Source organism: Lissotriton helveticus, chromosome 5_1, assembly GCF_964261635.1.
Source record: "Lissotriton helveticus chromosome 5_1, aLisHel1.1, whole genome shotgun sequence".
NCBI classification, from domain to species: Eukaryota; Metazoa; Chordata; class Amphibia; order Caudata; family Salamandridae; genus Lissotriton; species Lissotriton helveticus.
Window position 1 is genome coordinate 206,455,138 of NC_136065.1, and position 15,641 is coordinate 206,470,778.

Consider the following 15,641-nt stretch of genomic DNA (forward strand, 5'->3'; position numbering starts at 1 on the left):
TGGAGGCAGTGCAACGGCAGCAGGAGATTGCACAGGAGTACCTTGCGGCGTTGCTGGGAAACAACGGTTGTAGTCATCCAGCATATGCTGGAGATTGGAGATTAAGGACAATGGCAACGTAGCCATAGGAACTTGGACAAACTGTTCCTCAGGTTGAGACTCTTGGTCTCCGCCATCTTCGTCAGAATAAGACTCCTGACATTTGATGATCAAATCGGAGGGCCTATGGGCTGCCCCAAACGTGTCATCTTCATTCTCAGAATCAGTGTCATGCTCAGAGGTAGAGGCAAACATTGGAGAAGGTGGTTGTAGCTCTGGAGCAGATAACTGGTGGCACGGAGCCTTACTGCGACGTTGGGAAAGATCAGCAGTGCCAGAGGATCCTAAAGTCTTTAAAGGCACTAAAGGCAACGAGGCAAAGGAAGCCGGTGCCACCATCGACGGTGCCGTCGACGCTATTGTCAACGGTGTTGATTTTGCAGACCATTTAGAAGAATCCATCGTTGTTGGTGTGGCTGTCGACGGAGTCGCCGTCATAGTTACTGTCGAAGGGTGATCCATCGTAGACGGAGGTTCTGCCTACGTCGACGACTCCGTCGACGACTGCGCCGTCGACGGAGTCGTCGACGTAGGCAGAACCTCCGTAGATGGAGCCTTCGCCGACGAGGTGATGGGAATCGTCGACGAGACAGGCTGGGAAGGCAAAGAAACTCTCGTCGACGTGAAGGCTGACGACGAGACCATCGTCGACGAAGCAGAAGCTGATGTCGTCATCAGCGTCGTCGTCGACGATGAAGACACTGCGGATCCCGTCGTCGGAACGCTCATAGACGCTCCCGTCGACGACGGAACCCTAAGAGGCGTGGAAACACTCCTAGAGGCAGCATAAGATGCCTGAGAGCCAGGTCTCGTGGGCGTAACGGTAGTAGGAATGGTAGGAGACACCACAGAGGCCAGAGGCAGGGCCATTTTCTTCCTTTTGAGGAAAGGAGAAGGAATATCCTGTACACTACCACACTTAGAGGCTGCTGTAGAAGGACCAGATTGGAAACTTTCTGCGTCTGACAGAACAGAATCCTTGTCTTTTAGACGTTGGAGCCAAAGGAGAAGTCGGCCTTCTCTGTCCTTCAGAGTCTTTGTAGAAAAAGTTCTACAGAACTTGCAGCTGCCAACTTCATGCTTAGGATATAGAAAATAAATACACTTCTGGTGGGGGTCCTTATCAAAAAGACGCAGCTTCCCACAAGAAGAGCAAGGTCTGAATAAAGACTTCTTACTTGACATGTTGAGAAGACTGGAAGTAGAAGATTTGAGGCAAAGAACTGAGCAGAGCTCAGGGAGACTCCCTTCACACGACGTGCGGTAGAAAATCTGAGGACTGGAGCTTCTGAGGAGAAGGTTCTAGAGGGTGCTTGCGCCCGATTGGCTGTAGTTTGGACTAACATAATGACACTAATGTGTTACAAGTGGTTTTTTCTCTTTACCATGCATTCCTATGTAGGAATTGTTCTGGAGGTTTTCAGTTGTATTTACCTGTTCTTTAATTATGTATATATATATTATATATATATTTAGCATTATTGCTATTTTATGTACCGTGGCACTCCCACTTTGACGACGGGGAATATTCAAGTATGTGAATCTATGAAAGACACCCCTAATACTGGAGAACACAATGTATTATCTCCTACCTGGAGATACCAATACAATACACAAAATATTCAGTAAAGAGAGCACAAAGTAGCACAAATCCACAGTGGTCTCCAGGGGGAGACCAAACCATATACTAAAATAGTAGAATTCGAACCATGACTTAAGTCAAGAAAGGACCCATAAGACGGAGAAGAGCCGGGGACCCAAGGAACCACCCAAGGTGAGAATCTAGGAACCCATCGGAGGTCGTGCGCAGTGTGGGAACACACCGTGTACTCAATGTTAGTCAACGGGTTAAGTCCCGGTTGCAGTGATGAAGAAAGAGGACCCTTCCCAGAGGACACTGACAAAACCCTGTGGAAGATGGCAGGTTGAACATTCATTTCACCTGTGGATACCCAGGAACCAGGATACCTACACCAGGGAACCCGTAGCATAGGTGTGAAGTGAGGTCGGAAACCGCCGTAGACCACAATGGAGGACTTCAGTGAAAATGCTGCTGGCGAAGAAGGTGAAGGTGTCCGGTGGAATACGATGGTGGATTCTTGATGAGGAGTACCTGCAAGCAGAGGGGACAGAGTCTATGCCATCTGGGAGTGAACAGGAGGCATGGAAGACCAAAAACCACTGATGACAGAAGATGCAGGAGAGTTGACAGTGCCCTTGTCGCTGCAGCTGTGAGGACCAGATGATGCTGTGGAAGACCAGGAATCATTCACAAGCTGTCCCACATTGAAAGTCGAGAGCCAGGGGGTCGGAGTCTGGCGGGAACACCAGTAAGCCTTGGCAGCAGCAACAGATGAGGAAAGTGAAGAAGTTGCAGTGTCAGGACCAGCAAGTTCCAAGGGACTCACCAAGTGCAGGGGAGTCCGAGCAGGCCTCGAGTAAGTATGGGAGCCCACTGGAGCCAAAGACCTAAGGCATAGGAGTCTCAAGAGGATCTCGAGCAGCTCACCAAGCATGGATGCGGTGAGGATGAAGATCTTGGCAGCAAGTGATGCTGGAGGCTGGAGTTTCTTGGAGCTCGATGATCTCTGGAGAAGAGTCAACAAGCCTTGGCAACGGGAAGTTGACGTAGTGAACATGGGTACTGCTCCAGCAGTTCAGACAGTGGATACTGACTTCAAACTTGCTGAGAAGACAGTGAAGGCCTCGGGGGAGTTGCAGAACCACCACCTGTGTTGCTGAGCCTTTTGGAGTCATCAGGAGTAGCTGAGCTGTCAGCTTGGTTGGGGTGCCTGCAGGGGAGTGACTCCTTCACTCCAAGGGAAATTCCTTCGGGTGTCTTGGATGGCCACAGGCCTGGAGAAGAACCTGTATGGAGCACAGGTACAGACGATGCAGAAGACTAGCAGGACGATAAGACCAGGAGGAGCAGGAGTCTTCCCAGATGCAGTCTCAGTTCCCAAAGCGAAGCCCAGCAAAGTCCAAAGTGCCCAGACAGTTGAAGATTAAGTGGTTTTGGATCTGAATCTTGTCCCACAACGAATCTAAAGAGCTACCCACAGGTAAGCCCTTGAGTACCCTAGTGAAAGGGTTGGGATGATTCAGGGATCCCCTCCAGAGGACGGGCTGGACAGAGGGGCAACAGCAAAAAGTGGGGGTAACCATGAAAGCAGATTCTACTTTCCTACAGTGTGTTAGGCATTTATGGTATTCCCTCAATCAAGACCAATGACAGACACTCAGAGAATGGATCTGCTTTCATGGTCACCCGCACTTTTTGCTGGTGTCATTCTCTTTTTTTGACTAGTTTGACTGAGATCATGCATGAGCAGGACACCCCCTTCAAACCTAGGAGTCAATTCTCCCAGCTTTGTGAGTGTGGTCAGCCATTTTAGACATATAGTGAACATCAAGTCAGTTACGAGATGTCTAACTATATATTGGCTGCCCCAAAACCAGTCATGTTTGGTACCAAACATGTTGGAATCCTACCCCAATACCGATTCCCGTGTCAGATGTAGGATCCCATTGACTGGGGGGCTCCCTTAGGGAGCCCCCCTGTATTCCAAGTTCCAGCCTTTCATGGTCTAACATCAAGCTAATGCTGCTGCTGACCAGACACAATTCTACCCTTCTGCTGCTGAGCCAGGCTCGAGCAGGGAAAGGTAGAATAATATGTTTCCTGTCACAGGAAGGTGTAACCACCTCCCTGACAGGACTTAGTGTACTGGGCTGGGGTGGGGGTGCTTGCCAGTGCCACCAGACTACTTTGAAGGGTACATTTACTGCCCTCCTTGCATACTTCTGTTGGAACCAGTTCAGGGTGCCGTTGGCTCCCGCTCTGGCGTGAAACTGGACAAAGGATATGAGTATCCTTACCTCTGTCCGTCCCCTCCTTTGGGAGGGAACCCTGAATCATCCCAACCCTTTCCCTAGTGTACTTAAGGGCTTACCTGTGGGTGGCTCTTCAGATTCCTCTTGGGACAAGATTCGGATCCGAAACCACATCTACGTCTACCATCTGGGCACTTTTGGACTTCGTTAGACTCTGCTTGGGAACCGAGACAGCACCAAGGAAGCCTCTTGCTGCTCCTGGTCTCGTCATCCTGCCAGCCTTCCATGTAATCTGTGCCTGTGCTTCATCCGGGTTCTTCTCCAGGCCTGTGGGATCATAGACACCCAAAGGAATCTCGATTGGAGTGAAGGAGTCACTCCCCTGCATCTGCAGACACCGTAACTAAGCTGACTGGTCTGCTACTCCTGATGTCCCACAGACTTCGCAAAGATCAGCAACACAGGTGGTGGTTCTGCAACTCCCTCAAAGCCAGCACTGTCTTCTCAGCAAGTTTGAGGCCTGTACCCCTCATCGGAACTGCTGGAGCAGCACTCATGTGCACCACATTTACTTGCTGTTGCCAAGGTTTGTTGACTTGGTCCTCCAGAGATCTTCAGGCTGCAAAAAGCTCCAGCCTCCAGCATCTCTTCTTGCCAAGTTCTTCATCCTCACTGCATGCTCTGCACCGTGGGCCTGCGTCTTTGGCTAGCTGCTCGAGGTCCTCTTGCGACTCCTGTGCCTTCGGCCCATGGGTCCTCTCAAGGGTCTTCTTGAGTTTCAGTGGGCTCACCTGCTTGCTCGGCCATGTTCAGACTCTCCTGCACTTCGGGAGTCCCTTGGACCATGCTGGTCCCAACGTTGTACCTTTTTCGTCTGCCATGTCTGTTGCTGCTGCCAAGGCTTGTTGGTGCTCCTGCTGGACACCGACCCTATGGTTCTCGACTTCTGACGTGGGACAGCAGTGTTGCCTGGTCATCACAGCTGCAGTGACAAGGTCACTGTCAACTCTCCTGCATCTTCCGTCAACGGTAGTAATTGGTCTTCTGTGCTTCCTGGTCACTCCTGAGTGGCATAGACTCTGTCCCCTCTGCATGCAGGTACTTCTCTTCAAGAATCCATCCTTGGATTCCACCGGACTCTTACACCTTCTTTGCCAGCATCATCTTCACTGAAGTCCTCCATTGTGGTCTACAGTGGTTTCTGACATCACTTCAGACCTATGCACCCGGTTTCCCTGGTGTAGGTATCCTGGTTCCTGGGGTATCCACAAGTGGGGTGACTCTCCACCCTTCCATCTTCCACAGGGTTTCTTCAGGGTCCTCTGGGAAGGGTCCTTCTTCTTGAAAACTGCAACCACGACTTTCCCATTGGCTTTCATTGAGTGTACAGCTGTGTTTCCACTCTGCACACAGCCTCCGTGGGGTTGAGGGGTACTTACCTTGGGTGGTCCCTTGTGTCCCCAGCTATTCTGAGTCTTTTGGTCCACGTCCCGACTTCGGTCGCAGTTCGCATTTCACTTTTGTAGTATATGGGTTGGTCGTCCCCTGGATATCACTGTGCAATTGTGCTTACTTACCTGTTTCCTTTTGAAATATTGTGTGTATTGTGTTGATATCTCCGAGTAGGAGATATACCAATGTGTTAGTGAATGTGTATAATAAATATACTTATTTTTATAACTAAAAGTGTGGTTCTTTTTCGTTTAACCTACACCATATGATTAATTCTGCTGAAACAAGCTGCTTAACACTCCTTCTGGATTAAGCCTGAAGGCTGGTCTCCACAGCTACCACTTCTTCTATTATAGCCACCAATTTGGAAAATGGTGGAAGGGTTGCTCTGAGGAGGTTTTTTCTGTCTCTATAAGGCTACTTGGCACCCGATACCTATGTTTTGACACCAAAATGAAGTATATTAGCATAATGGTGCCTGAAATATTACATCATCACTGCAACACTCTACCATTTTTAAAAATGTTGTCCCGAAAAATTTGGCCTGGTTCAGCAATGTCTACCCAAGCTAAATTACTTCTCTAATGATCCAAACTCCCAAATCAAAAATGAAAATCTCTGGACAACATTTCTTTTTAAAGGAGGTAATATCAGGGGCCCGGGATTATATAGTAAACCCAAACTGCTTGAATTTGCTACCCCAGCAGTGCTGAATGCCTAAAGAGAGCAACCTTGGAATCTAACTGGAGTGACAGTACTTCAATGAACCATCAATGATAAATGGCCCTTCTCTCAGTGCACACTGAGAAGGAACCACAGATTGTCTCACTGTGCTCCCAAGCTCTTACAATGGCAAGGATTACAATCTCCTCAGGCTGATTCCATGGGAGCCTTGGCAGGGACATTCTCAATTTTACATTTGAGGAGAAGGAAAACAATACGTTGGTCAATGGCAGATCAACGTAAATGTAGAAGTAGGAATAAAAATGTGTTTATTGTTTCAACAACAATGTTGCAAAAAAGAACATGAGTTGTTGAATCTTGCAAACATAAATGAGGAAGTAGGCCACAAGAATATGTTTAGGTCTGGGAAAATGGACAGTTTTCAGAACAATTTGGGAGCAGAAGGAAGAACAGTACAAAGAAACTAGTTTTCATACCATTTTTGCTGTGCTCCATATAAGTGTTTTTGGGTCTCTTGCATATTAATATTTTACAAATATATGCATGCTAAAACACTCTGTGGCCTTCAGCCTGTTAGCATATTGATAAATGAATTTGTGCTGTGCTACAGATTAAACACACACTCACATCCTTACCAGAAATCCGTTCGGAAGGGTGCTGAACCACTGGAAGTTGTCCTGGGAGGAATAATCTGTCAGCCATGCTTTAATAGGCACCTAATGTTTTCAAACAAAGAAGAGTTACAATTGGCAGCAAACCACTCAATTTAGTGAAATTCTGTCACATGCCAGCAACAACCAAAAACAGTACAACTCAAACCAGTCACCACGTTCTGTTGCCACTAGGTGACAGACAGAATGCTAAATGATTACGTTATTTGCCTTCAGTAATGATCTATCTGGTGTGTGAGGAAAAGGGGTATGTTATGTGGTGTCGTTGTGGAACCTCACCATGTAATACACTTACCAAACCCCTTTAGATTTTGATTTTTACACCTTCAGCTTGACCTTGTGTAGCTGTGGCTCTAAGCAGCGGGGCTTACACAAAGGAACAAGTGTAAAGCATTTAAACAGCACCAAAACCAACTGAAGAATTCAACACTCAAGAAATCAGACACCAATCTATAAAAATAGACTGTGTATTTATGGTAACTTAGACACCAATATGAAAAATATCAGCTAGAGGGTTCCATAGATATGGAATTTTTACGTAATAATAAAACAAAGCATTTAAATCAACTGCGAGCTAGCATTGGCAAATTCAATCAATTTGAGACTTAGAAACTTTTTCAAGCAAAACTTGGGCATGTGTCAATGCGGTCAGGTAAAGTTACTTGGGGCGACCAACTCTGACAGGGCACTAGTCAGGTGAACCAGCAAGGTCCTTAGAAACAGATAACTCCACAGAAGAAGCAGTCTTCAAGCATTTCCAGGCACTTGAAATGCTATGTAATAGATTCCTGTGGAGTGGTCCTGATAAACAAGTTACTTACCTTCGATAACGATGTATCTGGTAGAGAAACATGTTACTTACCTTCAGTAACGATATATCTGTAAGAAACATAGGTTAGTTATAGATCCCTTACCTTAGAAATACCCCCAGGCATCAGACTGGATCTGGAAAGTTTTTCGTCTGCAGTACCCCTGCGTGTCGGAAGATGGCGTCGGTCGACTCCGCGTTCGTCGTTGGGGTTGTGGTCACCGGGATGACATCATAGTAACAACATAGACACCAACCTCATGTGCTGATGTAAGTTCTGTACACAAATTTCCACACCAGAAGTGCAGAGCCATGTAAGTCACTGACAAATGGTGCGCAAAACTAGGGCCCTGAAGAACAAGTTACTTACCTCCTGTAACACTTTTTCTGGTGGATACAGTATCTGCCTGTGGATTCCTCACCTTGTGAATATCCCCCTGTGTCAGCAACGTTCGGAAAATTCTTTTGTAGCACGCCGGCATGGAGGACGTCACAGGAGCACGGCATCGTGCGCGACTCCGACTGACGTCACTGACTCCTTATTAGGCCTACGTCGGCGTGATGACATCAGTTCCGCCCTTTTTTCCGTGCCTTCGAGGCACCCGGACGGACCAATGATAGAAGACATATACATATACAATGTACCCAGTACATAACTTCCAAAAATACACACATAGTGTGAAGATAATGCATGAAAAACACCATATATAACATATATATATATATATATATATATATATATATATATAAATAACCACATCAATGCATCTAAACATTGTCATAAACTCAGATATAGAAGAGTGGACAACGGGGAGGCGGGTGGGCATGTGAGGAATCCAAAGGCAGATACTGTATCCACCAGAAAAAGCATTACCGAAGGTAAGTAACTTGTTCTTCTGATGGATACATCTGCCAGTGGATTCCTCACCTTGTGAATAGATTCCCACAGCAGTCCCCACTCCTGGAGGAGGGTGTCCACTCTTCTATATCAGAAAATCTTGAAGGACAGAGCGCGCAAAATGGCCATCCCTCCTCACCTCGCTATCTAAGCAATAATGCTTTGCAAAAGTGTGGAGGGAGGCCCATGTCGCTGCTCTACAAATGTTCTCTACAGGTACACCTCTAGACAAAGCAGATGTTGATGACTTTGCTCTAGTAGAATGAGCCCTTATACCCTCTGGAGGTTCCTTACCAGCCAGGGCGTAGCAGATTTTGATGCATAATATAACCCATCTTGAGAGTGTGCGCTTGAGCACAGCTCTTCCTTTTTTCAGGCCAGCAAATCCAACAAAGAGTTGGTCATCCACTCGATAGTCTTTGGTCCTATCTAGATAAAAGCTCACTGCCCTCTTGGGGTCCAGACGGTGAGGTCGCTCCTCCTCCTTGGAAGGGTGAGGGGGAGGATAGAAGGTAGGAAGGGTAATGGACTGTCCTAGATGGAAAGGATTTACCACCTTAGGCAGAAAAGCAGCCCTGGTCCTAAGAACCATTCGTTCAGTATGAATGGTCAAGAACGGGGGCTTTGAACTAAGAGCTTGAAGCTCACTTACCCTCCTTGCCGAGGTAATTGCGACAAGAAAAACAGTCTTAAAAGACAAAAGTCTCAAAGGACACCTGTGTAGAGGTTCAAACGGAGAACCCATTAAATATGTAAGAACCAGGTTCAAGTCCCATTGAGGCACAATAAAGGGAGTAGGAGGGAACTTATTTGTTAAACCCTTTAAAAATCTCAATACTGCAGGAGATTTAAACAAAGATGGTTGATCCGGTAAACAGATAAAAGCCGATAAAGCTGATAGATATCCCTTTACCGTAGCTACAGCAAAACTTTGCTGCTCCAATGAAAGAGCAAATTGAAGTATTTCTGACAAACGAGCTCTCAAAGGATCAACAGAATTTTCACCACACCAGGATACAAATTTAGACCACCTATAAGAATAGATGTACTTGGTGGAGTCACGCCTAGCCGATAGAATGACATCCACCACATCAGATGGGAGAGAAAAGGAATTCAGGTTGCCCGTTCAATCTCCAGGCATGAAGGTGTAAGGTCTGGAGGTGGGGGTGTAGAACCTGCCCCTGCGACAGCGAGAGGAGGTCTGCCCTGAGAGGGAGACGGAGTGGAGGGCACGAGGAGAGGTGGAGAAGATCTGTGTACCAAACCCTTCTTGGCCAATCCGGAGCGACCAATATAACGTTGTTGAATCTTCCTCAGAACCCGAGGAATCAAGGGTATGGGAGGAAACGCGTAAAGGAGTTGCGAGTCCCAACTCAACTGAAACTCGTCCCCCCAAGGCTCCCTGCATCGGAAACTGGAGGCTGTAGAATGATGGGTAGTGAGCATTCTCGCGAATGGCGAACAGGTCCACCTGAGGAGTTCCCCACGTCCGAAAGACATGACGAACTACCTCTGGATGAAGCCTCCACTCGTGGTCGGCTGAGAACTGCCGACTGAGATTGTCTGCACGCACGTTCAGTACTCCGGCCAGATGATTTGCCACCAGACAAATCTGATGTACCTGAACCCAGTACCAGAGACGCAGAGCCTCTCTGCAGAGACACTGCGACCCTACTCCTCCCTGTTTGTTGATATACCACATCGCGGTGGTGTTGTCCGTCAGGACCTGAACAGACTGACCGCTAAGGGAAGGGAGGAAGGCCTTGAGCGCCAGACGTATCACCCGCAATTTTAAAAGGTTGATGTGAAGCAACCTTTCCTCTGGAGACCAAAGACCCTTGACCTCCAGGTCCCCTAGATGAGCACCCCACCCGAAAGTGGACGCATCCGATATCACTGTGGCAACCGATGGAGGAATCTGAAAAGGCTTCCCTTGAGACAGATTGCCTTCCACGCTCCACCAAGATAGATCCGCCGCAGTTTCTCTGGAGATCTTCACTGACTCCCTGAGATCTCCGTTGTGCTGATACTACTGCCTGCGGAGGCACCACTGGAGCGCCCTCATATGCCAGCGTGCATGGTTGACCAACAGAATGCATGAAGCCATCAGACCGAGCAGGCGAAGGACCTTCAGGACTGGAACGACCGCTCCATTGTAAAACAAAGGAATCATCTCCTGTATGTCGCGAATCCTTTGAGGAGGAGGGAATGCACGACACACAGTAGTGTCCAGTACCGCACCTATGAACAGGTTGCGCTGTGAGGGCACCAGGTGAGACTTGGGTACATTTATCGAAAAACCCAACCTGTGCAACAACTGAGTTGTCTCTTGCAGATGATGGAGCACCTTCTCCGGCGACTCCGCTTTGATCAGCCAGTCGTCTAGAGACGGAAACACATGTATCCCCGTTCTCCTGAGATGAGCTGCCACCACTGCCATCACCTTGGTGAAGACTTGAGGCGCAGTAGTAAGACCAAACGGAAGGACCACAAACTGGTAGTGTTTTGACCCAACCGTAAAACGGAGATACTTTCTGTGCGACTTCAAGATGGGAATATGAAAATACGCATCCTGCAAGTCGATCGACACCATCCAGTCTTCTTCTAGCAGCGCTTGAAGAACCTGCGCAAGAGTGAGCATCTTGAACTTTTCCTGTTTCATGTAAAGGTTCAAAATCCTGAGGTCCAGGATTGGCCGAAGCCTGCCATCTTTCTTGGGGATCAGGAAATACCGGGAGTAGCACCCCTGACCCCTTTCCTGCTCTGGAACCACCTCTATCGCACCTTTTCGGAACAAAGCCAGGACTTCTTCCTGCAGGAGAAGCAGGTGGTCCTCCGAACAATAACCCTGGCAAGGAGGGTAATTGGGAGGGAATTCCTGGAAAGGAAGTGCATACCCATTCTCTACAAGATTGAGAACCCAAAGAGCCGATGTTATTAATTCCCAATCTTGTAGAAAATGTGTAAGCCGACCCCCCACTGGGCCCACATGATCCGGAATGGCGGATCTAGGGCTGCTTTGCTGCGTTGGCCGGGGGTTGGGAAGGGGAGGAGGAAGAGGAGGAGGAAGCTTGACGCCCTCTAGGGCGGGATCTTTGCCTGCCCCTGTACGACTTGTACAGCGTATTCTGCTGCTGTTGTGGCTGCTGCTGAGATGGTCTGTAAGAACGAAAGGAAGATCTTCCAAACCCCCTGAAGCGTCTTCCAGTAGTACCTCTGGACTGGAGACCTAAAGATTTTGCAGTGGCCCTACTGTCCTTAAAACGTTCCAAGGCAGCATCAGCCTTCTTGCCAAACAATCCTGAGCCATCAAAAGGCAAGTCCATCAAAACAGATTGAACGTCTGCAGAGAACTCCGATGATTTAAGCCAGGCAGCCCTCCTAGTGGCCACGGAAGAGCCCATGACCCTCGCCACCGAATCAGCAGTGTCCAGACCACTCTGAATCACCTGTCTCGCAGCTGCTTGAGTGTCCGATATCACCTCCTGAAAATCCTTTCTGTCATCCTCAGGGATTTTCGGAATCAACTGTTTGACAGAATCCATCAATGCATGGATATACCTTCCCATCAGACACGTTGCGTTGGTTGACTTTAACGCCATACTGGCTGAGGAGAAAACTTTCTTGGCAGTTTGATCCTGCTTTCTGGATTCTTTATCCCCAGGAACCTGTGGAAAAGCACCAGCAGATCTCTTTGAGCAGGCAGCCTGCACAACCAAACTCTCAGGTAGGGGATGTGTTGATAAAAATTCAGGGTCTCCAGGTGCAACTCTGTATCTCCTCGCCACTGTTCTAGAAACGGCCAGAGCAGATAAAGGTTTCTTCCAAACCTCATAGATGGGCTCAGATAAGGCATCATTGAAGGGTAACATAGGTTCAATAACAGACGAGGGTGAATGAAGAACCTCAGTTAAAATATTTGGTTTATAATCAGCAGTGGGCAGAGTAATATTCAATAAACTCGCTGCTTTTTTTATAACGGTGTGATAAGGCACCACATCCTTCGATGGTACATTTGACACCGAAGCCAAATCCCACTCAGGAGACAGTTCAAGTCCACTGGCCTCACCCAAGTCCTCAAAAGGATCCTCAGAATCCTGTAACTCCCCTTCTTCAGTATCTGAATATTGACATCTTTCTTCTTCCAGAAGTCTCTGGGCCTCTCTCCGAGATCTTTCCTTCATAACAGAAGCCAATGGATTCGGAATCGACTCCGACGGGGTCGGTGCCGGCGTCGAACCCGAAGTCGGATGAGGTCTTTTTATACGAGGTCGAGCAGAATCCTGCCTCGGAGTCGTAGGTATCGGCATCGATGGAACCGGCGTCGACGGAGTCGGGGTCGTGCGCTTCGTCGTCGACGACACCGGTGGTGTCGGAAAATGCCAATGCGGTGCTATAGCCGGCATAAAAGGCATGAAGGGCGCAGGGGCATAAGCCTGGGGAACACCCAAGTTAAAAGCCATAGGACCCGTGGGACCAACAGGTGCACCAGACGGGAACATTGCCCTGGAATAGACACCAAACATGGCGTTCAGAAACTGAGAAGGATCCTGACCTGGAGTTGGAAAATCAGGATATGGACCTCTGGGTTGTTCCTGAGGAGGTGGAGTCGATACGACGTCGACCTCTTCATCGAGTCCAGGAACCGGGGTCGACGAACCCGCAGGCGCCGGAACTTCGATTTCACCACCCCCCTGCTCCTCACCTTCATCCTCCTGAACAGAAGGATTGGATGGAACCGGAGAATGGACCTGCTTCTGAGATTCGGGTGAATTCGGATGTGAAGCCTCACCAACAGAGTTATGATCTTCCGACTCTGAAACTTCCACTTCCTTATTCAGAAGCTTGACTTGAGACTTCGGTCTTGAACTAGAGTCCTTTTCAGAATGATGACGTGACTCATGGCTTCTCTTCTTGTGTTTCTTCCTCGAAGACTTCGAAACGTGAGCTGAAGACGACTCCGAGCGTGACCTCGAACGAGACCTCGACCTCGACTTCGACCGTCGAGATCGAGACTTCGAAGACTTTTTAACTTTCTTATTTTTAAGTTTTGCCACGAGGAGTTTCGTCTCTCTCTCTCTTAAAGCCTTCGGAGTCATCTTCTTGCAGCAAGAACAATCCTCGACGTCATGGTCGGAACTTAAGCACCAGACACAGCATTCATGAGGATCGGTGATAGACATAGTCTTGCCACATTCGCCGCAAGCTTTAAATCCAGTTTTCTTCGACGACATTTCGAAGAATATCAAGATAGACACAATAATAGGATAATAGAAACAAAGTTACTGTAAAGCTACAGTACGATCCCAGAAAACCGTTAGCGTCGACGACGCGGAAAAAAGGGAACTGATGTCATCACGCCGGCGTGGGCCTATTATAGGCGTCGGTGACGTCAGCGGAGTCGCGAGCGGTGCCGTGCCTCTGTGACGTCCGGATCCACGTCGGCGCGAAGCTACAAAAAGAATTTCCTAATGTTGCTGACGCAAGGGGATATTCACAAGGTGAGGAATCCACACGGCAGATATATCTATCAGAAATATGATGCTCACTAGTTCTAGTGATCACCTTGTATCAGTCCAAACAACCCTTATGGTGATTGGTTGTAAGTCAACCTTATAGACCAGCTATCCTAATGGTAGCATGGACAGAGCAGTCTTAGGCTAAACTCTTTTGGCATGTGAAGCCAGCTGTTTTACCACATATAACCCCTTGAATACCAGATGAAAGGACGCCACACAGGCTGTTATGAAAATAAACAATATATTTATTACTAACAAACACCTCTGAACTCTTTGAGATCAGAGGGCTAAGCACATAACAATACTCTTCAGAAAAATACAATCGCACACATTACAATGGTGCCCTATTGGCACGACAAACCATACACTAAGTAAATGGGTTAAGTAGAACGATAGGAGAAATAAGGATGCCCAGAGGCTGTAGAATCGCTGGGGCTACACTACCCTAACCTTAGGCAAGGAGCAGGAGGCCCACGGGACGCGTGTGCATTGTTAGAACACACACGCGGGTTTCAATGCAAAGTCAATGGGCATGAACAAATTACGAAATAGGTAAGTAAAGACTATTCCGACTAGTTACGACTAAAACGACAGGATACCTGGACACTAGGAGAGTCAATCTACCCTTGAGCACCGAAATGCTCTTGTTACCTCACCCACGGGCTGCGGGTGGATAGGTGTGAAAGTGTGCCGGGTTTCTGCGTCGAAGTCAATGGAGCCTTGAAGAAAGATGCTGCAGGCGACCAGGAGGAAGATGTCCGGAGTGATCCAAGGGCGGATCGAAGATGATGGAGACCTGAAAGCAGAGGGGACAGTGTTCAAAGTCACTAGCCAGTGACCGGTGTGGAACCAGGAAGGAACCAGATGCTGTCGTCGCGATCAGGTGAAGAGTGGACGCTTGACTCTGCAGCCACGTGGACCAGGAGGTGTCTTCGACGACCAGAATGGAGGCACGAGCTGTCCCACGCAGGCTCTCGCTGTCGGCGGTGTCTGATCCGGATTCGGAGTCAACAGGCCTTGGCAAAGGCAACCCACGCGGTGAGTGAAGATGGCGTCTGGTGCGGACCAGGAGGTTCCGGGGTGCTTCTCTTTTGGAAGGAAGCAAGGGCCAGTCTGGAGCAACCAGACCAGCGGTGTAGATTTCTTGGGTCGTCGTCTAGGAGGCCACTAGCCAGCCGGCAAGTGACCAGACAACGCGTCGAGCAGCAATCAAGCAAAAGGGCCCTACGCAGATCTCGTGGGTGCTGGGGGGCTGGTCTTCGGTGCAGGAGCTGCTCGGGGCTGGGGCTTCTCAATCCCCAAAGCACTTACTCGAGGGTGCCTCAGAAGTCGTGCTGGAAGCGAAGTGCAGTTTCTTCATGATGGCCGATCCCACGTGTCTCGTCGCACCCACGTATCTCAGCTGTGCTGCAGATGTGGGTAGAGGTAGGAGAGGTCTGGAAGTCCGGGTCTCGTCGGGCTCTGAGGTCTGGTTCCAGCAGGAAGGACGACAAAGTGAACCGCTAGGACGCTTGATGGTGCCTGCAGTTGCAGGGTGGTCACTCCTTGGCCACAAGGGAGATTCTTCAGTCTTCTGTGGAGCAGAACGTCGAAGTCCAGAGTTTCGTCTTGTAAAGTTTCAATTCAGGATAATCTAATCTGGAATGGGACCAGCTCCTACCTTTATTCTCCTAAAG

At 48.6% G+C, this 15,641-nt stretch overlaps 1 protein-coding gene across 1 annotated transcript in view; it reads right to left on the reverse strand.

The window, feature by feature from the left end:
* LOC144753049 (collagen alpha-1(II) chain-like) overlaps positions 1–15,641 on the reverse strand; it is a 131,506-nt gene that overhangs the window by 8,106 nt on the left and 107,759 nt on the right. The window contains exon 3 of the mRNA XM_078640849.1: positions 6,705–6,785. Within this exon, the coding sequence (XP_078496975.1) occupies positions 6,705–6,785 (81 nt within the window). The remainder of the gene's footprint in view (positions 1–6,704; positions 6,786–15,641) is intronic.